The sequence below is a fragment of the Fistularia commersonii genome, chromosome 29 (assembly GCF_037954325.1).
Source record: "Fistularia commersonii isolate RoL2024-O1a breed Wild chromosome 29, RoL_Fcom_v1.0, whole genome shotgun sequence".
NCBI classification, from domain to species: Eukaryota; Metazoa; Chordata; class Actinopteri; order Syngnathiformes; family Fistulariidae; genus Fistularia; species Fistularia commersonii.
In genome coordinates this window covers 787,501-814,441 of record NC_141312.1, presented here as the reverse complement: position 1 = coordinate 814,441, position 26,941 = coordinate 787,501, and the positions used below count along the sequence as shown (strand labels likewise).

At 49.5% G+C, this 26,941-nt stretch overlaps 2 protein-coding genes and 1 long non-coding RNA gene across 14 annotated transcripts in view; 1 reads left to right on the top strand and 2 right to left on the bottom strand.

Moving 5' to 3' along the window:
* Nucleotides 1-137: 137 nt before the first annotated feature.
* snx19a (sorting nexin 19a) lies at nucleotides 138-14,487 on the bottom strand. 9 transcript variants are annotated; one of them, XM_086177337.1, is made up of 15 exons: nucleotides 14,404-14,487; nucleotides 10,419-11,024; nucleotides 10,172-10,259; nucleotides 9,312-9,464; nucleotides 7,087-8,599; nucleotides 5,394-5,532; nucleotides 5,220-5,320; nucleotides 5,030-5,149; nucleotides 4,439-4,557; nucleotides 3,988-4,075; nucleotides 3,762-3,906; nucleotides 2,588-2,711; nucleotides 2,017-2,201; nucleotides 770-857; nucleotides 138-655 (listed from the first exon to the last, which is right to left on the bottom strand). In XM_086177337.1, exons 5-15 carry the CDS (start codon nucleotides 8,578-8,580, stop codon nucleotides 529-531), a joined length of 2,730 nt encoding a protein of 909 aa, XP_086033463.1. In that variant the 5' UTR covers nucleotides 8,581-8,599; nucleotides 9,312-9,464; nucleotides 10,172-10,259; nucleotides 10,419-11,024; nucleotides 14,404-14,487; the 3' UTR covers nucleotides 138-528. The 9 variants fall into 9 exon arrangements, 8 of the variants coding, with proteins under 8 accessions (XP_086033463.1, XP_086033465.1, XP_086033464.1 ...); XM_086177339.1 differs by lacking the exon at nucleotides 14,404-14,487 and adding an exon at nucleotides 9,603-9,714 and having other exon boundaries at nucleotides 10,388-10,612; XM_086177338.1 differs by lacking the exon at nucleotides 14,404-14,487 and adding an exon at nucleotides 9,603-9,714 and having other exon boundaries at nucleotides 10,419-10,612.
* Nucleotides 10,314-19,921, top strand: bco2a (beta-carotene oxygenase 2a). Of its 2 annotated transcripts, XM_086177347.1 has the most exons (13): nucleotides 10,314-10,451; nucleotides 10,529-10,699; nucleotides 12,654-12,855; nucleotides 12,944-13,155; nucleotides 14,651-14,766; nucleotides 16,279-16,381; nucleotides 16,457-16,585; nucleotides 16,666-16,826; nucleotides 16,908-17,075; nucleotides 17,368-17,505; nucleotides 17,682-17,864; nucleotides 18,328-18,438; nucleotides 19,373-19,921. In XM_086177347.1, exons 1-13 carry the CDS (start codon nucleotides 10,352-10,354, stop codon nucleotides 19,487-19,489), a joined length of 1,911 nt encoding a protein of 636 aa, XP_086033473.1. In that variant the 5' UTR covers nucleotides 10,314-10,351; the 3' UTR covers nucleotides 19,490-19,921. The 2 variants fall into 2 exon arrangements, with proteins under 2 accessions (XP_086033473.1, XP_086033472.1); XM_086177346.1 differs by having other exon boundaries at nucleotides 16,666-17,075.
* Nucleotides 18,366-26,941, bottom strand: part of LOC147216543 (uncharacterized) — a 77,906-nt gene continuing 69,330 nt past the window's right edge. For 2 of the 3 annotated variants that reach the window (XR_015109078.1, XR_015109081.1), the window contains one exon: nucleotides 20,681-21,434. This is a non-coding gene — a long non-coding RNA (uncharacterized LOC147216543). Of the gene's footprint in view, nucleotides 18,469-18,861; nucleotides 18,985-20,680; nucleotides 21,435-26,941 lie in introns of those variants that run through there. The other variant, XR_015109080.1, reaches the window with a different exon arrangement.

Here is a 26,941-nt window from a genome sequence, read left to right as displayed (position 1 = left end):
GATAGATAGATAGATAGATAGATAGAGCATAAAAATAAAGTAAAATAAAATTGAAAAGGATAAAACAAAATCTAATAAAAAAAATAAAAAAAGAAAGTATAATAAGACCAAATAAAAAGAAAATCAAAAATAAAATATATAAGTAAATCATTTATTTTAAGTGACCTTTTTAGTGACCATTATCTCTCATTTTCTCGTGATTTCTTTCCTCCATCCATTTATTTGCTTCTTATCCAACTCTTATTCACTTTTCAAGATCGCTCAAGAAAAATGAAGTGTGTGTTTGTCCCCCGCGGCCTTCACCCGTTCATATTCAGCGTCCCGTCCAGGAAGTGTTTCTTTGTAGGAAACATGATGAGGACTCTGAAGGTCTCGTCTTTGTCTGGATCATCTGCGCCCCCGTCCTCGCCGAGGAGGAAGTCCTTATCGGTCCCGCGGGCCGGCGGAGCCTCGTGACTGACGGAGTGAACAAGGGTGGCCTTTCACCGCCGACGACTTCTGCCGCTCCGCGCCGTCACGCGTGATCCGTCAGGCGTGGTCGTCCCGGCCTCCGTCTCTGGACAGGCTGCCCAGCAGGGACCTCTGGAAACACTTGTCGCCCGACTCCGGGATCAGGAACTCCAGCAGCAGGTCGCAGATGCAGAAGAGCAGATGTCTGTCGGCGGTCGGAAAGACGCTCGCCTTAAAGAGCGTCTTTGGAAAATCTCAAAACTCCGTCCGCGCCCGGTTAGCATGATAGCATGTTAGCGTGCTAGCTCGTGTGACTCACTTGTTGATGTGGGGGTCCTGCAGAGACTCCAGCACGGTCTCCAGGCTCGTTCTGTACTTGTCGCTGCCCAGGATGTCGGCGATGACCTCTGGACGACCACACGCCAAAACACACACGAATCTTGATCATTGCATGAAAAAAAACCTGAAAGGTTCATTCCTTCATTCATTCATTCGTTACTTTCCCCAGTTAGATGTACGTACACGTCACACACACATGGAAGCGTTCCCCCTCTCATTCACCAAACACCCACGAAGTCACTCATTCACACATCTGATAGAAACACAACCGTTCAGCCTCTCATTCACACAACATAGAAGAAAAACACTCACCCTCTCATTCACATGTCACAAGGAGACACATTCATCCTTTCATTCATATATTCCAAAGAGACGCAAACATTCACCCTCTCATTCACACGTCACAGAGAAACACAACCGTTCACCCGTTCATTCACACATCACAAAGAGACAACAACAATTCACCCTTTCATTCTCACAACATAGAAGAAAAACACTCACCCTCTCATTCACATGTCACACTGAGACACATTCACCCTCTCATTCATACATTCTAGAGAGACATACAACAATTCACCCTGTCATTCATAGAGGCAGAATCATTCATCCTCTCATTTGTTCATCATATGGAGCAAACAGCCATGGAACAGTCTTTTACACATCATGGAGAAACACAATCATTCAAACATCTTATCAAAATACAGCCATTTAACCCTTTCATTTGCTGCTTATAGAGAAACAACCATTCACTCATTCATATATCATGGAGGAATAAAACCATTCACCCTCTCATTCACACATCACAGAGACAACAACAATTCATCCTTTCATTCACACGTCACAATGAAACATAACCGTTCACCCTGTCATTCACACATTATATAGAGGCAGAATCATTCACCCTCTCATTTGTTCATCATATAGAGACAAACAGCCATGGAACAGTCTTTCACACATCATGGAGAAACACAATCATTCAAACATCTTATCAAAATACAGCCATTTAACCCTTTCATTTGCTGCTTATAGAGAAACAACCATTCACTCACCCTCTCATTCACACATCATAGAGACACAACCATTCACCCTCTCATTCATATGTTCTCGCGAGACACAACATTCACCCTCTCATTCACACATCATAAAGACACACAACTGTTCTCCCATTCCTTCACCCAAGAATCCCCGCCGTCACCACCCATCAAGCGTCCTCCACGCTCCGCCGACCTGGCAGGAGCTCCAGCAGACACTCCAGGCAGCGGCGCCGGGCCTCGTCCCGGTCGGCGGCGTGTCGCTCGGGCCGCGGCTGAGCGGGCAGCGTTCCGCCGGGCCACACGGCCTCCTGCAGCACCTGCAGGTAGATCACCCAGCAGGGGGCGCCGGTGAGGTGAGCCACCCCGATGTCCAACCACCTGACGCGCACGGACAAATACGGTTAGAAGAAACCCGCCCACTCCCGCTTCGGCCATTGTGTATGCTAAACATGCTAAGCACATTAGCTGTTAGCGACAGACACGCGCGAGCAAATGTTCTCCAAACTGTAAATCATCTGCAGGATCTCTTGAGGGTGAACCCAAAAGCTCTGGAGACCCCCAGAACCCCAGGGCGGGGGGGTCCTGGTCCAAACATCACCGAGTGCTATGACCTTCAGTGCACCCGATGAAAACCAAGAGCTTCCCGGACAGGAACCGAACCGGACGTTTGGAGGACCGAGAACTTCTCGCGGTTCCTTCAACATTCGAAACCTTCTTTAGTCTGAATCGCACGGCGTTTTAACTCGTAAACCCGCGACGCTCGCCTCTCGATGAAGGTGCCGAACAGCAGCCTGATGGTCTTCTGGATGTTCTCCGTGCACAGCCAGCTCCACTGGTCCTTCATCAGAAGACACAGGATGTTCAGAGCCACGTCGGCCATCGCCGTGTCTGCAAAACACACAACCAACATCAACGTATGTAGAAACGCACTGCATGTATACAGGAAAGGAATGCAGGTGACCGTGTGTGTGTTAAGTGTGTGTGTGTGTGTGTGTGTGTGTGGATCACCATCTCCAACAAAATTTAATGGACAAAGGATTTTCTGCTGTATTATAAATGTATAAATTACAATAAAATGTCAACATGTAAATCATCCCATCCCTTAAAAAACAGAGATTAAAGATATTCAACTATTAACAAAACTCTGCTCTTACCCACATCATATAATAATATATGTATAATGTATACTAAAATATTGTAATAACAACAATAATAATAGTTATAATAGATAATAGTTATTATATTACATTTTTGGTGCTGTTTTATCATTAGTAGCATACTTTTATCAGTATATTCAATGAATTTTAATGAATTTTAATATTATGTAAATAATTACTGTACTGTTATTATTTAAATCAGTCGTACATTGATACCACCAAGGAGCTCCACTGAACGCCACAGGAGGTCTTTCTTCCTGAGGCTATCAGACTTTTTAATTCCTCTTCCTTCAGCCGAAGGGAATCTTCAAATCTTTGTACTTTTTAAGACCTTAAAACACTTTATGGCCTTAACTTTGACGCTTTATATTTTATTTGTGTGTATTATTCTCCCTCCTTCCTACTATCATCTATTATTGTTATGTTTTACTTGAAACTCTGGAACAACAATTTCCTTCGGGATAAATAAAGTTGTTCTTATTCTTAAATAATGAGTTATTATCACCTGTATCATTAGCATTATTATATTATTATTATTATGATATAACTATTGCTGTAATTATAATTCATACATTAATGATTATTATTCTTTTTATTATGATCCTTGACATTACTTTTATCCTTGTTTTCCGTCCTTTCAGTTGAATTATTCTATTTTATATTATATTATTCTCTTTCCATTTAAAATGAATAAACGTGTCGCTGCAGTAACGCTGTGCTTTGCTGCCATCTTGTGGCCAAAGGCTGGAACTGCAGGCGAGCCTCCGCGCCGGAAGTCCACCTGCGGCGGGAATCTTCCCGGAGGACTTCCGGTCCGCGAGGTCACCGATCGGCCCGGCCGCCTCCCGCCCGCCCGCCTCGCACAGGAGCCTCTCCTGCTCCGCCGCAAAGACCTCCAGCCTGGCTGGAGACATCCCGTTCAGCATCTGGACGGATGAGGAAACATCTGCTCACACCTCCTGCTTGGACCTCCTGCTGGAAGCTGGGACCCGGAGCTGGTAACTCACCGCGCTGCCGTCGCTGAAGCAGTACGTCACTCTGGGATGGAGATCCGGCATGTTGAGGGACGGAGAGAGTTTGGGGAACATGAGTCTCCTGAGGTGGGAAACACAGAAGATGGAGATGTTTGTGAGGGTCGTCAGGTGGCGCATAACCACCAGGGTTAGAAGACGTGGGATGATTTCTGTGTTCTCTAAGGTGAAGACGGAGCGGAGGTTAGAACCTCCTCCGAGCCAGAAGGTCCCTGGTTGGATTCCCTCGGGGGGCTTCCTGTGAGGAGCCTCCATGTTCTCCACGTGCCTGCGTGGGGTTCCTCCATGTTCCTCGGATCTTCACCCTGGACGCCTTCCCAGAATGATGGAGCAGAAGCCGAGGTCCAGGTCCACCTGCACTCACGCCGCCGCAGCTTTGCCACGAAGATCCGGAGAACCGGAAGTTAAAGGGTTCCTGAGGGCCCACCTGTACTTCCTGTAGTCCATGGTCCTTCCATCAGCATCTCCTTCCAGCTCCTCGGTGGGACTCAGAGGCTCGGGGTAGGGAAAGGCCGTCTTCAGGGTGTCCAACGCGTTCTCCATCATCTGCCAGAAGCCGGAGGAGGACGGAGGCGTCACACCGAGACGCTCGACCGTTCACACGTCTGGACGACGCGGGGTCTCCACTCGACGTCCTGCGAGAAGAACCCGGAGAACCCTGAGGAACCCCACCGACCACCGGGAGAACATGGAGACTCCAAGCGGGAAGGAACCCTGTGGGAATCCAACCGGCGACCTTCTGGCTGTGAGGCGGTGGGCCGATCTTGGAGTCTCCAAGATCTCCAGGGGTCTGCGTGGGGTTCCTCGGGGTTCTCCGGGTTCCTCCCACACTTGCAGGAGGTTCACCAGACACCCGACGCCGTCCAGACGTGTGAGAGGGTGAATGTCGGTTGGTCTCCATCGCTGGCCCTTCCGCCCAGTGCTGCAGATCATGAATGAAGGAGCAGGAACATCTCCAGATGCAGTGTTTCCGGAGGCCGTGATACCTCCGGACCTTCTGCGCGTGTCGGGCCGTCACCTTGTCGATCCTGGACCTCACGAAAGGCCTCCTCCCGAAGTAGGTGCAGCCGTCGGCGTTCAGAGCCAGGAACTCCTGCATGTCCTCGCTGTGGGCCGTCTCAGGGATGCTGCTCAGTTGCTGGAAAAACCCAAGCGTTGAGAAGAAGATGGAAGTGGGAGCGACGGGTCGGCGGAGAGGTGGCACCTACTCTGAGGAAGATGTCCAGTTGACCTTTCCGGGCCTCCACCTTCTCGCTGTCGGCGTTTCCGAACGACAGGTCCGGGAACATTTTCTTGGGCCCCTTGATATCTAAGAGACCAGACACCCTCAGAAGAAGCCCAAAGGTCAGAAGGGAGAAGGAGGCGATCCCTCTTCTGCTCACTCTTGATGAACTTTTTGACCTCGGGCTTCTCCTCCAGACGCGTCTGCAGGTTGAGGAACTCGCTGTAGCGCCGGCTGACCGTGTGACAGGAGGCGGGCGGCGGCGCGCCGTCACCCTCGCCGTCGGTGGAGATCTCGTACTGCAAGAGCCAGAAGGACCCAGGAGGACCCAGGAGGACCCAGAAGGACCCAGAAGGACCCAGAAGGACAAGGCTCGAGACAGGAGAACCACAGCTTTCACAACAACCACAATGGATTTGATATAATTTGATTTTAAATGAATAAAATGCTTTTTGACGCAGTGAAGAAGCTCATATAAAATCAACTTTGTTCACCTCATTATCAACACTTCATTCATTCATTCATTCATTCATTCATTCCATACCACCTATCCTGAGCTCAGGGTCCTGGTGGAGATGGAGCCAATCCCGGCTGTGATTGGGCGAGAGGGCGAGAGGCGGGTTCACCCCGGACCAATCAGAGGGCCACATATAGACAGACAAACATTCACTCATTCATTCATTCATTCATTCCCACGGCATGTAGAGACTTACTACCATTCACTTATTCATTCATACCTTATGTGGAAACATCAAATAAAGACAAACAAGTATTCATTTTTTCATTCATTCATTCGTTCATTCATTCATTCATTCATATGTCCTATAAAGACTTACATCTATACAACCACTCACTCCCATTCACACATGGGTTGGATATGCAAACATTCACTCAATTGTTTATACATTTTATAGTTAAAAATACTCATTTATTCATTCACGCCTCATAGAGACATAAAACCATTCACTCATTCATTCATGCCTCATACTGAAGCATACAAGTATTGATTCATTCATTCATTCCCACATCATGTAGAGACTTTCTACATTCACTCATTCATTCATAGCTTATATGGAAACATCAAATAAAGACATACAAGTATTCATTTTTTCCTTCACTCATTCATATGTCATCTCGAGACATACAACCATTCACACATTAATTCATTAATTCATACATCAGATAGAAACATGCATCCATTCATTCATTCATTCATTCATACCTCATATAGAGACATACAACTATTCACTCAGTCATTCATTCATTCAGGGACATCGACCGTTCAATAATTCATACATTCATATGTCATCTAGAGACATAATCCATTCATTCTCTCCTTATATGGCAACATCCAACCATTCACTCATTTATTCATAACATCTAGAGAGACAATACATTTATTCATAACATCTAGAGACATACATCCATTCACTCATTCATTCATTCATATGTCATGTAGAGACAATCCATTCATTCACTCCTTATATGGCAACATACATCCATTCACTCATTCATTCACACCTTATTTGAAATGTACATACATTCACTCCTTCATTCACATGTCATCATGTGACATCTAACCATTCACTCAGTTGTTCACACGCTAGATAGCGAGAGCGTTGCTTCACCCTGTCATTCTCCGGTGTGTGTGTGTGTGTGTGTGTGTGTGTGTGTGTGTGTGTGTGTCATGTCTTCCCTGTGGACGTGTTTGAAGTGAAGCCGCTTCTGATCTTTACAGCTTGTTCCGACATGTTTGCTAGAAAACTAGATTTCCTAGATGTCCGTCCCTGCAGGGTGTGTGCTGAAGTTTGAATCTTTAAAAAGAAGGATATTTTTGTTTTGAAAGGGGTTACCTTCACGGTGTAGAGGGTGTAAGGGTGAACGCCGGAGCCTCGCTGCTCCTTTGCGCTGACCGTCCCTGCAACTTGGACATTCTGGATGGTCACCGGCGCCGACGGGCTCTTAGGAGACACAAAGTTGCGCGTGGAAAGGCAAAGTCCTCTTGAGGGACTCGCCGGAGGTTTGTCCTGCGCCGTCAGCGCCGGCCAGTCCGAGTCCTCGGGCACGACGGCCTTCGGTCCGAGGTTCTTGAGCGGGGCGAAGCAGCCGAAGACGTCGTCGTCGTCCTTGAAGGTCATCATGCTGCAGAGTTTGGTCGGGGGGCCGCAGTCGCAGTAACCCCCGGACAGGTCGTCCCCCGACCCCGACCGGATCAGGGAGTCCGCCGAGATGTTCTTGGACTCGGACGAGGCGGAGCGAGGGCTGGACGCCGGCGAGCGGCAGGTCGCCCTGTAGGGTTCCGGCGGAGACGCTCGGGACGTTTCTCCTTTCCCCGAAGACGTCAGGCTCTCGCAGCTGCCGCCGGAGGAGTCCCTCTCGTTCTCCGAGCTCCGGCTCAACAGATCCTGAAGGTCGGAGCTGCTTCGGCTGGCGAAGCCTTCGAGGTCGGAAGACGACAGGGACCGGCAGGTGGTCCAAGACTCCTCCTCCGGGGGACGCCTGTAGAGGTGGCCTGCTAGGAGCTCCTCCGTGGTCATTCCCTGCGGTTCCCTGGACCTGGTGAAAATATCTACGATGGTCTGGTTGAGCCAGTCGGGATCCGACACCCTGCCGATGAGCGGCAAGAGCACGTTGCAGGTGATGAGCTCTGTAACCATGTACCCTCCGGTCCTGGTTTCCATCTGAGGGTACGGGACCAGCACGTGTAAGACCAGGTTCACCAGGGCTCTTGAGTAGTTGAGCTCAGAAGTTGCGCTGCTCACAGCTGGATGAGGAGGTTCCACCTCCCTGTAGAGCAGCCAGAGAGGAGCTGCATCTCCGCGAGCCAGCCGGATCTCCCTCGCCCTCATGTAGCTCTGCAGGTGACAGCCGTACAACTCCAGAAGCCGTTGGACCAGCGCTTTTCGGTCCACGCGTCGCGCCCGTTCTTTCAGCTCCATCACCGAGTCCAGCATTGAGTTCCGCACGGCGTTCTCGAACTCCCCTTCCACCTCCGGCAGCAAGGTGCGGTACCACGACGATACGAAATCACGCACCGCTTTGTGGACGGCGCTGTGGATCTCGTGGTTCAACCGGCGCTCGTGTTCCGCCGAATTCAGAGGGGGGTTCCCCTTGCTGACGGGCAAGAAGTGCTCCAGGTGGAGAAGGCTGTTGGCGTCCAGAAGGGCCCGGGAACCCAGCCAGCCTCCCAGGACCACCAAGAGACTGGTGAAGATGCAGAGGAGCCAGACGTTGACGAGCAGATGGAAGAGGACGAGCCAGGCCAGCACCGCTCCGAGTCCCAGAAGCCTCCGCTGGCCAAGAAGCTCCGACAGCGTCCAGGGACGGGAGCTCCTTGGCGAAGCCATCGGACTCCGCAGATGCTTCCTGCCGGGAAACGACGGCGATTTGATATCAAGGAATCGTACGAGGGACGGGTTCGTCGCCTTCTGCAAACTAAGACCTCATTGATGCCTGACGCCACACCCGCATTTTCAGGCAGTGCCGCTGGACGTCAGGGGGCGGTGTCGTACGGGACGGCGAAAGGCGCAGACAAGAAGAAGAAGAAGGGGGATTCCCCGTCCACAGGCCGCCACCGATTTAATGTCCGCGCACACAGAAGGTACATTATGTGAGCGGCCGGCTCGCCGCTGCCCTCTAGTGGACGCATTGCTTAACAGCCACGGTAACAAAGAGCTCGAAGGGCAAGAAGGCGGAAGGGACGATATTTGAAAAGGACAGAGACGTTTACAGATGTAACCATGGCAACGTAGCCCTGATACGCTATAATTCCTCATCCTAATCACAATAAATGTCCTACATTTCAATAAGTCTGTGCGAATGCATGCAAAAGTCCAGGGATCGCAAGAAAGCTTTCTCGCTCAAAGAGTACCGGTATGTTCTTAAAGAAGGAATAACAGCGACCTTGACGGTGACGCGGCGTCACACCACGGCAATTATAGCGTGGCCCGTTGCCACGGTAACTCACGTCTACATCACAGTTTGAGTTTGGCAGCGGGCGTCAGGAGAGAGGAGCTCCTTACCGTTCGGAAACAGGCCGGCCTGGAAAGGAAGCGTTAAAGATGATACGGCGCCGTACCTGAGACACCCGGAGAGCTTCCTTGCAGGAGCAGATTGTGGTCGACCATCTCCTCCTCCTCCTCCTCCTCCTCGCCCGCCCTAATCCTCCAGCAAAGATTATCTGGAGATCCGCAGAGCTGCTTTACTCTCCAGACCATAATAACCTGCTGCTCTGGAACAAGAAAACAACAAGAGGTAGGAACTTTAAGGCGTCCAAGTTTTTCCCCAGTTAAGTAAATCACAGTCGAAGGAACAGCTTTTAGGACGAGATGAAGACTTGGAGGTTCGGCTCCTATGAACTTCTTCACACCTGTGAAAGACCCTCTTGAGATTTTGCCTTCTTGGAGCCGCCATGGTGGAGGTGGAGCCGCCACGGCCTCCGAGCAGGTGGAAGGGCCAAGACGCTGAAGCCACAGTCGCTCCTGAAGGGAGTTTTTCATCAAATTTTGGAACGAAGCTGCAAACGAGCCTCGGTGAAACGACCAAACAAACTCCAGTGTTTCTGCGATGTCAGGTGTCACTCCACGTCGCTTCCGTCCATCATGGTTGAAGTAAACAATTTTCTGCATTTCTTTTCAAATAAGAAACTGAAATGTTTGTGGTGGTAACATGACATACATGTCACATTTCAAAGGGTCCAAAATCTCATGCATGTTTGCACACGTGCATGAGATGCAAGCGTGTCCATTTAGAAGAAGAACTGCAATTCGAATAAGAATTTCTGTTTATTTTTTCACGTATATTTGTTGGAAGGACGGCTGAAACGATTTACGACATCGGCCACCGCAAATATTTAAAACAAACACGCGCGCAGGAACAACTGATCTCGGCCCAAATGTCACGCGCGTGAAGTCCGACGCTCACAAACACATAAATCACCTTCGACGATGTTTTCCACAGATGGAGGTTCGACTCCAGGAGAAGGAAACTCCGTCCATCGCCTTTTCAGGACCTTTTCAAGGTCAACCTGCAACTCGATTCATGTCACCGAAGAGGAAACAGGAAACATCACTTGGGTAGATTGAATGCTAACACTTCAAAATCTTATCATTAAAAACAATGCAATTGTTATTTAAGAGTAAAAACGCCATGCACCGCATGAACTCGTGTTTGGTGCGACATGAACCTGCGGATGTTTGGAGAGGAGTGTCCGCTGCAGGTAGGAGGCGTCCGCATCTCCCCACCTTGGCGCTCCGCGTTACATAAGCGCGTTACGTAACGAAGCTGCGGCTGCAGCTGCAGGAGGAGGAGAAGCTGAAGGAGGAGGTCCAGCAGAAGGAAGAGGAGGAGGTCCAGCAGCAGAAGAAGAAGGAGGAGGTCTGGTCCACTGCGCGCTCCGCGGGCCAGGAGGAGGACGCAGGTGCAGAGGAGCCGCCATCATGTCCCCGGTGAAGCTGGACGGAGCCGGTAAGCCTCTTCCTCCCCCGAGGCGGAAGTCTCACCTTCTCGTGTTTCTCCGAGCCGTGATGTTCCTTCTCACCGCGTGTTTCTCCGTGACCGTGCGGTGGAAGCGGGCTGAAGGTCTCCGGATCTGAGTCCGGATCCGGAGCGCCGAAGGGACACCGTGTTCCCGCAGCGGCGGCCGTGTCGGGTTGCATCCGGCGGGGCTGCGCGTCCGCGGGCTGCGGGGCCGCGAGCACACGCTCCTGGATTAGTGCATGAGAGGCACCAGGGGTGAACCTCGCTGTGGAGAACCTCCGCTGGGCCTCATGCAGTATCTGGTGTCTCCAGTCTAACAGAATAAAAAGGGAGATCAGTGGAAGTGGCAGCTCTCCAGGTGCTTCTCTCAGGGAACAGTACGTTTCTATCTTCTGAGTCCATGTGGCCTCTGGATCTGCGAGCTCCCCTCTGGAGCAGGTGGTTCCTACTCGCGTGGAACCTTCAACCACATCCAGGGGAACCAGGAGATACTGGAGACCTTCGATCTTATGGAGGAGCAACACGTGGTTCGAGCTGAGAAGCCTCTGAAGAACACGCGTCTTTACTTTTCCAGAAATACAAGTTCTGTTATCTCCACACCACCAGAAAGCTCCTGAAAAGGAATGTTCCGGACGGACCGAGCGGTGACCGCGGCCGGGGCGGGTTTCCGGTCACGTGCGCGGCAGAATAATGCGAGTCAGATGCTTCGACTGACCACGCACTTTGTTTTGGGCGCAGCGGTCTGAAGCCCTGAAGCTCCCGCTCGGGAAACTATTTGCGTGGCCGCGGAGCAAAAGCCGGAGATGCCAAGTCACACAACGTTCTCGGCTCCCTCCTGCCAACATTTGCGAAGTTACTCAATTAAATTGTTTTCCGGCCAATGATAATATTGGACGGTGTGTGTGTCCCCCCCCCCCCCCCCCCCCCGACGCCGCCCGAGTTCACCCGGGCACGACAACACGCCGCGCTCCGCCGGCGCACAATGAACACGCTTATCCTCGAACGTGCCGCCGGATCGCCATGGCGACGCTCCGCGGAGGTCGTGGCGTCGGAGTCGAGGCGTTCTGTTCGTAATTAAGTTGTTTACGGTTTCGTTGGAAGATTTGTTTTTTTTTTTGTTTGGTTTGTTATTCAAAGCAGCTGCACTTCATTCAAGTAGATGGAGAGGGTTTGAAAACCACATGTGAGATAAATAAACTAGCGTAGCACAAGTTTTTGGGCGCTAAACAACACTTGACCTCTGTTGAAGACTTCACCACAAACACTTGATAGATCTTATGACCAATATTATAAGTACTTGAAGAAAGTTGAGAAGATACTTTTGCATTCGTACCAAAAGGAACCGAGAAGTCTTCACCCTCAGAAATGTAGGATAACACACAATGCACGAGATGTGTTTCGGGCGGTATGTCCATGTGGTGTCGAGCTTCCAGACGTCGGCGTCCGGTACTGCCCTGCACCCGAGCCCTGATGGACCCTTGGAAAGGCCAAGAAGGCGCAGCCTGATGGGCCTGAAGAAGACCTGGGACGTGAGGAAGGAAGTGAGGATCAGCATGCGGAAGCCCGACCGCAAACCGAAGAGTATCAAGTATACTTTGGCGTACTTGCTTTCCTTCCAAGTCCACCAACTGTGACTCCCCGGTACTGAGCGGACTCTAGGACCGGGCTGCGCTCGCCTCCTGCCAGATGCTGCTGCGAGATGACGGGGTGTCGGTTTCGAGGATCATTTTTGAAACGTGACGTATGCTCTTTCCTTTGGCCGAGCGCTGGGCGCTCATTCAAATCCAAGGGCTCGCGTTTCCCCAGCGGGACGCAGGGGTTCTCCAAGAAGCCGTATGAGGGGGTCGTCGTTGTTATCGGGCAGCGGTCGAACGAGAGACCGACGACTTTACTTCCAGCTTAGTATTTGCAGGAATAATACCATCGTGGTTTGTTTGTTCAGAGGAGCTCGCCGCCGACTCCGATAAGTCCAAGGTAGAAGGAGCCATGGTTCTGAAAGGGCTGGAGTCCATCGCCCCTCTGGTCCGCTCGGTGGAGGAGACCCCGGAGCCCATCGGCACCGAGGTCCAGGGACAGATTCCCGCGTGGATCAACGGCAGCCTCCTAAGAAACGGACCGGGGAAGTTCGAGTTTGGCAACACGCAGTGAGTTCAATCGACTTCCCGGTGTTTGTTTTGGCAGATCCTGCGCGGAAGGAACCTCCTAATAAGACATTGTTCTCTCCGGTCGCAGCTTCAACCACTGGTTTGACGGGATGGCCATGATGCACCAGTTCAAGATGGAGAAGGGCCAGGTCACCTACATGAGCCGTTTCCTGAACAGCGACGCCTACAAGAGGAACAGCGAAAAGGACCGAATCGTGATGTCAGAATTTGGGACGCTGGCCATGCCCGACCCGTGCAAGAACTTCTTCCAGCGCTTCCTCTCCCGCTTCGAGATGATAGGTAGGTGGACAGAAACACTCGTGGAACTACCCTGCATTGTCTTAAAAGAAGAAGACGGAGAATCTTAGGAACAAGGAACAATTCCAGACCGCGAGCGTGTCTGCTGAGAAAGGGAAAGAAGGTCGCATCGCCGCGGGAGGCGTGTTATCTTTACGGCCGGCGATCTTTCCCTTAATGAGAACCATGTTGGTGTTTTCAGCGGCGGGAGGCCGGCGGTGCATTCCTCTATACACTCCGGACAGGCCTTACATAGCGTTACGTAAGAGTGCGAGTGTGTGGGGGCAGCAGAGAGGGGCCTCTGGCCCAGCAAGGCAGGGGAATCGTGGAAAGCCTCGGCTCATCCTCACCACGCCTCCCACGAGGCGAGGACTCGAAGCCCCGCGACGAAGCCGAGCCTCAGAAAAAAGGAGAATTCTGCCGCTCATCCTCTCGTCCGTCGTTCACGAGGTCCGACTCATCGCGGCGAAGAAAGAAGCCTCTTCCTGAGCGAAGACCCGCTGTTTGTGTTCGGCTCTCGGGAAAACGACCGGACATATGTTATTATTGAAGGAACGCTGAAGTCCGACGTGGACAAACCGATCGCGCCGAGAGAAGGGGAGATTTCGAGGCTTTGAAATGGAATTATTGGGGCCGTCAAACAATTCTCAGCTTTAATCAGATTCATCTCTGTTTGTTCCGATTAATTATAATTGTTCTTCATTTACTACCACGAGGGCTTTAACGGCCCAGCGATCTACTGGCAACCAGTCCAGTGTGCGCATAGATATGTTTATATGACAAATTAATCATGCAAAGTAGTTCATCTGGATCGGGATGTACATTTTTACAGTCCTAGTGAATAAATAAATGACTTAAAAATGTACTTTTTTTGTACTTGCGATCTCAACACTAGAGACCCCCTTGGTATGGGATGTAAATAATGATCCCATGTTTGGGAAATGGTTTAGCAGCAGCAGGAAGACATGCAAGGACAAGACAGTGACAAGCTCGCTAAAGATACAAGTTAAAAATCCATAAATAAACTCTGAGGTGTAAAAGTGTAAAGTACAATCCAGAACAAACAAGTCTCTATATTTACCGATATAAATTTACCAATACACAGCAATAGATAATGAGCCGAGTGGCAGCGTGATAAACTCCATTTTGTCCAAACTGTGTCTTGTGATGGGTGATGGATGGACTCGCTGGGGTTCAGAGCCACGTCAGGTTCGTGTTCCAGCCAGGATTTATTGGACAAACAAAACTTACATAACCCTGTATTTTCAGTCGAACTGCAGAGCCGGGTTTTCCATGCAGGGGCTTCACCAGACCGATCATATCGTCGCACATTCTCTGGGAAAATGGAAAAAAAAACATTTAAAAACACGGTTTATGTAGAAAAATGAGTGGTGACATATGTCTTATAGATTCAGCTGATACCAGCAAAATGTTTACAGATACCGAAGACATGCCAGTCGTAGCCCCGCACTAACCAGGAGTTTCTTTCCTGTTCCAGAACCCACAGATAATGCCAGTGTGAGCTTTGTCAAATACAAAGGGGACTACTACGTCAGCACCGAGACCAACTTCATGCACAGGGTGAACCCGGAGAATCTAGAAACTGTGGAAAAGGTAACGGTCATCACTAACGCGTGGTTCAGAATTTCATTCGAAACTCTATACTCGTCATTTCTTTGCCTACGACGGGGCGATAAGGCTCTTTGTGTCCAAAAGTACATTGCAAAAGCAGTATGTTCAGTGAGTGAGCGAGTCTCCATGGACAACTGGCTCCCTCTGGAGGATCTCAAAGTGCCTGCAAGGAGGAGTGAGGACACTGGAGATGCTGCAAGTGGTTGAAATGCCTTGTAGGTAAAGTTAGATGTACCAGAAGGAGGAAGATCCAAAGCCTGGCATCTGACCTCTGTACCCTCTGAAAGGTTCTTGGAAGTCGGGTTTTCTCCTTGATACCTCACGACAGCTACCTGGGACACAAAGTTCCGAGAACTCTGTTCTAAGAACGGTCCAGATCGAATTCGGTTCCAGGAAGTAGCCTCCTCCACGGGAATTTTCAGTTTTTCGTTTCCCAAACTCCAAAACAAACCACCGAAGAAGGGGACGAACACGGCGGTCAAAAGCTGCCATGGAATCAGAGCCATGGACTATCAGATGTTTGAAGTATTTGTATCTTCTCACTTGAGGTGAAAGGTCAACCCGATGAGGGCTAATTTAAAAATGACAATAAACCCATCACCATCTGAAACATACGTGTTGAAAACATACGAATAATAGCAAAAATAATAATGGACTGTAAGATGGGTTGAATTATCTTCTACCCTGGCGAACAAGCCGTTAGCCGCTTGCTAACCCCGGCCTGAAGAGCTCGGACCCTTTCGTCACTCCGTTTCTCGCTTCTTGTGCCCATTTAGTCTCAAGAAAACATCTGACCAGTGAGCGCAGTAGGATCTACAAATGGCACTCTGCAGTCCACAAGAAGTATCTGGTAGTGGGCGTGGCTTATGACTTCCACCAATCAACAAGCACACTCGTCATATGAGTGTCCACGGAACGTGAAAAGACCAAACTGAATTGGCCGTAGGAGCTGAGGCTCACGGTTCCTGGTTCCTCAGGCGTCTGAATGTACCAAAAAAGGGTCTTGTTCCTGAAATGGTTCAAGGAGCTGCAAAAAGTTCCTACAGGTTGTTGGCTCAAGTCGTGGCGACGTGCTGCCAACGGCCATCGGCAGCCGGTGTTCAAGTCCAATCTCCGGTTTGAGTCATGACCAGAGTGTGAGCGGATTCCTTATGAACAGAGTCCCTGTCAGTCCTCCTGCTCTTGTACAACTTCATGTCAAGGCTGTTGTCAGTTTGAGGTGATGCGCAAATGAACAAGAGTGTACGTTTAACAAAAACAGCACACCTTGTCACCATTTCAAGGCTGGTTTGTTTATTCTCTGCTGAACAAAAGGGGTAGCGAGCAGAAGGAGGCCTTCTGAGCGTCTCCGACAGCTCGACACAAACCGCTTGACAGCAGCGAGCGGTGAAAAGGCTCTATAGCCACTTGGAAAAGCAGGTCTAAGACTTGAAAGAGTCACAATTCAAGAGCTGCGCTACTTCAACCCGCTCATCCTCCACATTTATGTTGTAGGTGGACTGGAGCAAGTTCATAGCAGTGAACGGAGCTACGGCACACCCACACTACGACCCCGATGGTACAACATACAACATGGGCAACTCTTACGGCAGCAAAGGTTGGTCCCAGAGAGGGTTAGCATAACTTCACTCATCCCGCTGCTGGTTCATACTGTCCGACCCCTGTGTTTCAGGAGCTCTGTACAACATCATCAGCGTCCCCCCTGAAAAGGCAGATGCCAAGGACACCTTGCAAGGAGCCAAAGTTCTCTGCTCCATTGTTCCTACCAACAAGTCCCATCCGTCCTACTATCACAGCTTCGGTAAGCCGGTGCTTCTCGTGCACGTCGCCGCCCCCGTCTGCGACCGTCACCTCTAAATCGCAGGCTTCTTTGCTTTCCAGCCATGTCTGAGAACTACGTGGTGTTCATCGAGCAGCCCATCAAGATGGACCTCCTGAAGATAGTCACGTGCAAGCTCCGGGGGAAAGCTCTGAGCGAGGGCATCTACTGGGACCCCAAGCAGGAGACCATCTTCCACCTCATTCACAAGCGCACCGGCGAGGTGAGACGAGTCAAAAGGGGAATTCTTTTCACGGGATTTCAGAGATGCGGCGGATCTGAGACGGTCCTCTTTGTTTGGCAGGTGAGCCCCGTGAAGTACCACACCAAGGCCATGTCCATCTTCCACCAGATCAACGCCTTCGAAGAGGACGGATTCCTGGTGCTGGACATGTGCTGCTCGGACGACGGACAGGCCATTAACAATTACCTCATCCAGAATTTACGCAAATCTGGCGACGCGCTCGATGAGGTCGGCGTGCAGATGCGGTCCACGCACGTAGATGGCTGGATATAATCGGATAATTGCATTAAGCGCTCAGCTGCATGTGGTTTTCTTCATCCTGTTTTGAGAACAGATAATTGCTCAGGGCTTTAGGGGGTGATATCTCCAAGTCTTTACATTATTGCTTCATATCCTGAGTGGAAGAATGTTCAGTGCACTTTCTCCAACTTCTTTTCGCTCTCCACAGTCAGAAACAAAAACCAAAACGTCGATGAATCTCTGACATGCACTTCCTCCTCCCTGCGCTCCGTCCCTGCAGGTGTACAACACCCTCAGCAGGGTCTTCCCCCGCCGTTTTGTTCTGCCGCTCGACGTGAACGCCGAAACCCCGACAGGCCAGAACCTGAACACTCGGCCCCTCGGTGAGGCGACGTGCCTCAAAGCCGGCAAGGACAAGGTGGGTTCTCCTCGTACTCCTTCTTCTGCCCGGTTCACCTTTGCGGGACACTTTGACGAAAGACCGTGAGATACTCCTCCCTAAGTCCATCGCTCGGTGAACTTGTGCTCGGCGAACGCACAAAGCTCCGCTTACCGAACGCGACGAGAACCTGCTGACTCCGCCCTCGTCCACAGGTGCACTGCCAGCACGAGGATCTCCATGGAGACGACCTCCACGAGTACGGAGGCCTGGAGTTCCCGCAGATCAATTATGGCAGATGCAACACCCGACCCTATCGGTACTTCTACGGCTGCGGGTTCAGACACCTGGTGGGAGACTCCCTGCTCAAGATGGACCTGAAGGACAAGTCCTTCAAGGTATGTGCGTGTTTGGATGCACATCGTTCGCTCGTTCGTTCGTATCTGCGCCTCATCCTGCGCTCAGGCTTGTCGGGTCGCCGGAGTCCATCCCAGCTGTGATCGGTTCGCCCCGTATAGACGCACCATCATTCACACCTCTGAGCAAATCGGGGTCTCCAATGAACCTCCTGCGTGTTTTGGGACTCCTGGAGGAACTCGGAGGAACCCTTCGCAGACACGTGGAGAACATGGAGACTCCAAACAGAACTCCAGTCCAGATACCCAATCGGGTATCTTCTTGGTGAGAGGTGGAAGCGCTAACCGCCGCGGCATTAGACGTGCAACACGACGGACTGATTTCACCCAACGGCGCCAAGTCAAACCGCTAACCGACGAATCCAGTGAATGAGTGGTATTGAACACTAGGTTACCCCTGTGCTCGCGCAGAAGATAACATACGTCCGCCTGCCTGTGACCTCAGGTGTGGTACCAGAAGGGGTTCTACCCGTCGGAGCCGGTGTTCGTTCCGTCGCCTGACGCCGCGGAGGAGGACGACGGCGTGATCCTGTCGGTGGTCCTCAGCCCTTCTCAGGTACCTCCCGTCCGGACTCCTTCCCAAACGCTGGGACAAAGAGGAACTGATTAGTCGAACCTTCGCTACCTCCTGCTCTCCAGACCGCCGCTGTTTCCTCCTGGCGGCGGCGAGTCCGTCTCGGAATCGGCCGATGACGACGCGCCGCTTCAGGCAGACGTTTTATTGGCGCCCTCTATTTCACATCTGCTCTCCGCGTTTGCATAATACGCTATAAATATGCGTGGACGAGGAGAACGGAAACGTAATTATTCATTGAAAAATTGACAGGAGGGTTAAAAGAGCAGGGAGGAGACGCCGGCCCACAGAGGAACATCTGCAGAATGAGGTTGAACAACTGCACGGAGAGAAGGATTAGAATTGAGCGGCTGGTGATTTCCAATGATTTGGGATTTGGACAGCAGCTGAGAGGGAAAAACTTACTTGGGGTTTTTTTTGTGACGAATGTAAATTCTTATTTTTAATATCGTCCGCGATCCTTCGCCCCCCGAGAGCCGCTCCCCTCTGGGGTCGCCGCAGCCAATCACCCGCCTCCGTCGCCGCCATCTGCAAACAACGGGGCCTATTATTTCCCTCGGAATGATAAAGAAAGTGACGGGAATCGGCCGTCACGCTCGGCTTCGCTGCCGGAGCCGCCGTTCGCGTCGTCTCGGCGTTTTCATTTCTGCGCGGCCAAGAAACCGAACCTCCCGGGTCGTCGGGGTCGCGGCGATTTCTGGTCCGCAGCTTCTCGACCGGGCTTGGATTTCTTCTCTCGGAGACGTCCCACCCCTCGTCCCAGAGGAGAAATTCAAGTCCGGTTGCCATGACGACATGGTTTCGACGAGAAAAGTGAACCTCGGGACGCTTCGCTTAGCGCCATCCGTGTGTGTGTGTGTGTGTGTGTGTTTGCCGTATCTTCTGATAGCGGACCTTCTCCCTTCGGTCTCCTCAGGATAAAGCGACGTTCCTTTTGGTTTTGGACGCCAGGACGTTGGAAGAGCTCGGACGAGCCAACGTGCCGGTGAACATGGCCTACGGCTTCCACGGTACCTTCAGCGCCTCTGCATGAACGCCTCTCTGAAACATTCCCGCGACACGGCGATCGTACAAGAACACACACGGTGTGTGTCGCACAACCACTTAACCGACGGTAGGTGTGGACCCACCACCGTCTTAGCATCCTGACCTTCAACGTTTCCCTGCCACTTCGCGTCCAAACACTTATCAGACGCCGGTTTGACGTTGAGGGCAACACTGGATCACCCCGGATCCAGTGTTGCCCTCACAGTGTGAAGATCTGACCTCCAAAGACTGATTCTTGTAACGACACCATCGCCAAAGCGCTTCGTTGTCTTTAAACCCCCGATAAAGGGGAGATGGAGGTTCATGGAAAAGCCTGTAAAGCCATCAAGTGCCAAATTGTTTTCTATGACAGCGGTATTTTTACGATATTTTTGATTACTTTTGTACTCATTAAAGCTTCACTTCTGCATAGCGATGACCTCTGACCCTGCTTTGGCCCGTCCCAGTCTCACACACAGAAAAACAAAGCACACAAACACAGGAGTCTGGAAACTTCTTTGCATCTCAAAGGAATTATTTCATCCAACCATTTCATGCAGAAGCACAAGCTACGGTACTTTTAAAAGTTTGTTTATACATATATATATACTGCTCAAAAAAATAAAGGGAACACTTGAACAACACAATGTAACTCCAAGTCAATCCCACTTGTGTGAAATCATAGTGTCCACTCAGGAAGCAACACAGGTTCATTTGGACTTGTTTTAAGGACATTACATCAAAGTTGGATCAGCCTGGAGTTTGTTTTTACACTTTCATTTGGAGTGTGATTCCTAATCCAGACCTCCGTGGGTTGATACAATTGATTTCCATTGATCATTTTTGTGTGATTTGGTTGTCGGCACATTCAACTGTGTAAAGAGCAAAGTATTTCATAAGAATATTTCATTCATTTAGATCTAGGATGTGTTTTTTAAGTGTTCCCTTTATTCTTTTGAGCAGTGTATATACAGACACAGACATATACATGTATGTATACACACACATATATATGTATGGAAACACATACAGGTGTATATTTATGTTGCTGGTTTTTCAATCTGACATAATGTAGCACCTTTAGCCTGTTTGTTTTTAACTTTTTTTTTAAAAAAAGGAGGAAAAAATGAACTAAATCTGGGTGGTAAAATAGATTTTGGGAAACCTGAATCTGAGAAGGACGAGGAGAAAGTACAACCTCCCTGTCTTAAATACTTCCTGAGTATTATTGTGTTGAAATACTCGACTAAAGTCAAAATGGCATTAAACGTGTGGAATCACATCTGGGTTCCTGCTGAGGAAACACTTTGGAACGAGCAGAATTTAATAAATCTAAAGAAAGAGAAGATCAATTAAAAGAGCTGCTTCAATAAAGGAAGATTATTGCCAATCAATAATTCATGTTTATCTCCATACTATCCTTTAAGCTAAGATAATACTTTATTGATCCCCGTAGGGGAGACTTTCTTTTGTCGCAGCAGCGCAGCAATAACAATAAATATAAATGAAGTACTTTGAGAGCATGATTGTGTAAATATTGGAGTCTGGGCTCGGCCACTAGAGGGCGCCACATACCAGGGTTTCCCAGGCCGGGTGTTCAGCGAGGCCCTGAACGCACCGCGGGACCTGGACGTCGTACCGCCGCCGCCGCCTCGGGCCGGGACGTAAACGTGCCTCGGTACCAGAGGCCTCCGACGTTCACCGGAAGGATGAGAAGGTTTAGATCGTGACCCCGAGAAGTCCAGGCGTAAGAATGGCCGCCAACCTCGGACGGGTGATTTCCAAAGTCTGCAACCTGAACGACGGCGGGCGGCCGGTGGAAAATTTTCAAGGTAGGGCCGTGCCACGTCCAATAAATTTCAGCAAACATCCCAGCAGGGGTGCAGCCGGGGAGGGAAGAAAGGCCGGGCACCGTCAGCAGCGCCGCGCTGGACCTCCATCTCCTCTGCAAACTGGAAAGAAAACAAAACAAAGTGACGGGGACGAGGAGACGAGACCTGTGGAGAACCAGAGGAGGGACCCTCCTGCTGGAGGATGAAGAAAAGCTGCCCCCAACCTTCTTTGGACCAGTTTTATCCATGAAAATGTTTCTGCGGGACGGTTAATTAAAACTTTTGTTAGTTCACAGTATTAGGTCCGAATACAACCATTACACTTTACAATCATTTTTCACTGTAATTAAAAAATAATGTCTTCTTCTTCTTCTTCTTCTTTTGGCTTTTCCCCACCTTCAGCAACCTTCTACCCAGATCTTCACCATGAACACTCCTTTGTTGGTGTCCAAACCATCTCAATCATCACTTTGTCTCGGTCATACATGTCCTGCACCCCTGTGATAAATTCTTCTTTTCTTTTGGTCTTTTCCCTTCAGGGTCTCCACAGCGAATCCACTGTCTCCATCCAACCCTGTTCTCTGGATCCTCCTCCCTCACACCAACCACCTTCTTAACCTCTCTCAGGACGTCCATCGATCTTCTCTTTGGTCTTCCTCTAGACCTCCAATCCCAGCATCCGTCTACCAATACATTCACTCTCCCTCCTCTGTCCATGACCCGAACATCTCAGTCTATGTCCAGAACATCTAACATTTGCCGTTCCTCTGATGGACTCATTCCTGATCCTCTCCATCCTGGTCGCTCCCAAAGAGAACCTCAACATCTTCATCTCTGCCACCTCCGGCTCTGCCTCCTGTCTTTTGGTCATTGTTGGTGTTTGTAGATAATCTCACCAGTGTCTCCTCCACCTTCCCTTTCATTCAGTCTGATGTTCTTCTATCTCTTGGTACCCCTGACACTTTTCTCCACCCATTCCGACCTGCTTGAACCGGTTTCTTCACCTCTTCTCCACACTCTACTACTCTCTGGACTGTGTTGACCCCAAGCACTTGAAATCCTCCAACTACTTAATCTCCACTCCCTGTAGCCTCACCGTTCCACCCGGGTTCCTCTCATTCACACACATCAAATAAAAAAAAATAAGGAATAATCAATTAAAATAAAGTGTTGAGGGTTTGCTAGCTTCATTAGCTAGCCATTCACCAAAAATAATGCATAGCGAGCGCGGTGCTCGTGTATCACGTGTTGCGATGAACCCGTAACTTAGGTAGAAAGATCAAATTTTCTTTTAAATGCAGCTTTCTTTCTGCGAGGCTTCTGCGCTCTCATCGTTTGCTCCTCTCCTCACGAAAAAGCTCGCCGGCGACTTTTGTTTCCGGCTCACATTTTTCAAGGGCTAGCTTGTGCTAGCTGAGGCGTGAAACGGCAACACCGAGTTAAGTGAGGCAGAAACAGTCATTTTTCAAAATAAGATCCGGAAAGATTTTCTTTGCGGACCAAATGATGGGCGGGCCGGTTCCGGTCCGGGTTCCCCTGAAGGAAAGGACAAGGAGCACAAAGAGATAGAAAGTGGAAAAAAGCTCCAGCTGACCCTCAGTGCATCATTTCCACAACTACTTCCTTCAACCACTACTATTATTACCACTATAACCACCACAACTGCTCATACTCCCACTGTCACCGCCACTTCTACGACTGATACTTGGATTAAAAACTAATAATACCATTACCACTACTACTACTACTCGTGGTACTAGTTCCACCACCCCTGTGACCACAGATATCCTCACCTGTGGACTGTTGAGCGCACGTGAATAGAAGCTGCGCCGGCTAAAAACATGTGCTTGTAAAGGTCGCGCTTGTTTAAAAGCCACAGGTTGTAACATGAGATATTTACACACAACATTTATTTTAACTGTTAATTTAAAACATAGCGGTATCATCCACAAATACTCGTTGGAGATGCTTCTCCACACGCTTTGAACGCCGCGGCTTAAACGACCTAATTCATGGATTTTTTGGGGTCTAATGAGCTTCACGCCGCTAAAACATTTATCCCGGTCGCATCGGAACCATGAAAGGAGCCGCAGATTCTGAGGCCGTTCGATTCCGACGGCGAGAAGACGACTTTAACGGTTTTACGGTTTTTCCTCGTCTTATTTATTCGTCTTTTTCATCGACCGTGTTCCGGACACCGGTTGGAAAAAAAGCATCTCCGGTACGTATTTGTAGAAGCTAGAAAAAAGTAAAAAAAATATATTTCTAGGTGAATATCTCATGTTACAAGGTGGACCTGGGCAGCTTCTAGACGGTGCAGCTTTTCTCTGCACACACACATTTATTCACTCGGTGCAGCTTCTGCTCAGGAGCCTTCAATAGTCTGGGAAGAACATTCATACAAACAAGTCATCAACATCACTCATTATTGTTGTTTCCATCAGTCAGTGTCAGTGTAACACACCTGTCACTCAAACAGCAAAGATACTGCCTGTGTGTGTGTGTGTGTGTGTGTGTGTGTGTGTGTGTGTGTGTGTGTGTGGACAACTACCACTACTACTGCTACTACCACCGTTACTACTGATCCAGTGCAAAGTACTTCATAAATGGCGTTTACTGCAAGGTGGGACTGTTTACTATTTACTACTCCCAATACTACTGCTGTTACTGCTGTTACAACTACTACAGCTACTACTACTACTACTACTACTACTACGACTACTACTACTACTACTACTTCAGCTGGTCCTACAGCCACTACTACTACTGCTCCTACTACTACTACTTGTTCTACAACCACTACAGCAATTACCAGAGCTACTACTACTACTACTACTACTGGTCCTACAACTACTATAACTATTTCAAGTACTGGTCGTTCAACTACTACAACTACTACAGCTACTACTACTACTACCACTGGTCCTACAACTACTATAACTATTTCAAGTACTGGTCGTTCAACTACTACTACTACTACTACTGGTCCTTCAACTACTACAACTACTACAGCTACTACTACTGCTACTGGTCTTTCAACTACTACAACTACTACTACTACTACCACTGGTCCCTCAACTACTACAACCACTACAGCTACTACTACTACTACTACCACTGGTCCTACAACTACTATAACTATTTCAAGTACTGGTCGTTCAACTACTACAGCTACTACAGCTACTACTACTACTACTACTACTGGTCCTACAACTACTATAACTATTTCAAGTACTGGTCGTTCAACAACTACAGCTACTACTACTACTACTACTGGTCTTTCAACTACTACAACTACTACTACTACTACTACTACTACTACTGGTCCTTCAACTACTACAACTACTACAACTACTACTACTACTACTACTACTACTACTACTGGTCCTACAACTACTATAACTATTTCAAGTACTGGTCCTTCAACTACTACAACTACTACAGCTACTACTACTACTACTACTGGTCTTTCAACTACTACAACTACTACTACTACTACTACTACTGGTCCTTCAACTACTACAACTACTACAACTACTACTACTACTACTACTGGTCCTTCAACTACTACAACTACTACAGCTACCACTACTACTACTACTGGTCCTTCAACTACTACAACTACTACAGCTACTACTACTACTACTACTACTGGTCCTTCAACTACTACAGCTACTACTACTACTACCACTGGTCCTTCAACTCCTACAAGTACTACAGCTACTACTACTACATGTAGTACTACATGTACTACTAAAGGTACTGCTGCGGTTCCGACTGCCGTTCCAATTACTGTTTTTCCCACTGTTCATTTTGCTAGTACTACTACAAGCAGGAAGTACTGGGGCCGTATGCTAGCACTACTACAAGCAGGAAGTACTGGGGCCGTATGCTAGTACTACTACAAGCAGGAAGTACTGGGGCCGTATGCTAGTACTACTACAAGCAGGAAGTACTGGGGCCGTATGCTAGCACTACTACAAGCAGGAAGCACTGGGGCCGTATGCTAGTACTACTACAAGCAGGAAGTACTGGGGCCGTATGCTAGCACTACTACAAGCAGGAAGTACTGGGGCCGTATGCTAGTACTACTACAAGCAGGAAGCACTGGGGCCGTATGCTAGTACTACTACAAGCAGGAAGTACTGGGGCCGTATGCTAGTACTACTACAAGCAGGAAGTACTGGGGCCGTATGCTAGCACTACTACAAGCAGGAAGTACTGGGGCCGTATGCTAGTACTACTACAAGCAGGAAGTACTGGGGCCGTATGCTAGCACTACTACAAGCAGGAAGTACTGGGGCCGTATGCTAGTACTACTACAAGCAGGAAGTACTGGGGCCGTATGCTAGTACTACTACAAGCAGGATGTACTGGGGCCGTATGCTAGTACTACTACAAGCAGGAAGTACTGGGGCCGTATGCTAGCACTACTACAAGCAGGAAGTACTGGGGCCGTATGCTGGTACTACTACAAGCAGGAAGTACTGGGGCCGTATGCTAGCACTACTACAAGCAGGAAGTACTGGGGCCGTATGCTAGTACTACTACAAGCAGGAAGTACTGGGGCCGTATGCTAGCACTACTACAAGCAGGAAGTACTGGGGCCGTATGCTAGTACTACTACAAGCAGGAAGTACTGGGGCCGTATGCTAGTACTACTACAAGCAGGAAGTACTGGGGCCGTATGCTAGTACTACTACAAGCAGGAAGTACTGGGGCCGTATGCTAGCACTACTACAAGCAGGAAGTACTGGGGCCGTATGCTAGCACTACTACAAGCAGGAAGTACTGGGGCCGTATGCTAGTACTACTACAAGCAGGAAGTACTGGGGCCGTATGCTAGTACTACTACAAGCAGGAAGTACTGGGGCCGTATGCTAGCACTACTACAAGCAGGAAGTACTGGGGCCGTATGCTAGTACTACTACAAGCAGGAAGTACTGGGGCCGTATGCTAGTACTACAACAAGCAGGAAGTACTGGGGCCGTATGCTAGTACTACTACAAGCAGGAAGCACTGGGGCCGTATGCTAGCACTACTACAAGCAGGAAGCACTGGGGCCGTATGCTAGTACTACTACAAGCAGGAAGTACTGGGGCCGTATGCTAGTACTACTACAAGCAGGAAGCACTGGGGCCGTATGCTAGTACTACTACAAGCAGGAAGTACTGGGGCCGTATGCTAGTACTACTACAAGCAGGAAGTACTGGGGCCGTATGCTAGCACTACTACAAGCAGGAAGTACTGGGGCCGTATGCTAGCACTACTACAAGCAGGAAGCACTGGGGCCGTATGCTAGTACTACTACAAGCAGGAAGCACTGGGGCCGTATGCTAGCACTACTACAAGCAGGAAGTACTGGGGCCGTATGCTAGTACTACTACAAGCAGGAAGTACTGGGGCCGTATGCCGCAGTACAATGAAGATGCAGTAAATCTTCTTTCTCGTGAGTTTTCCTGCTCCGAGGCTGGAGCGGAGGAACGTTTCGGAGGAGCCCTTTTTAAAAATCCGCCGAGCGTGGAGAAGAAAAGGTTTTTCCAAACGAGCCCAGGATCTGGAACCAATGGTTCTGTCAAACCCTTCGGGATAAAACATTTGAATTTTTAACCGCAAAGAACTAAGCG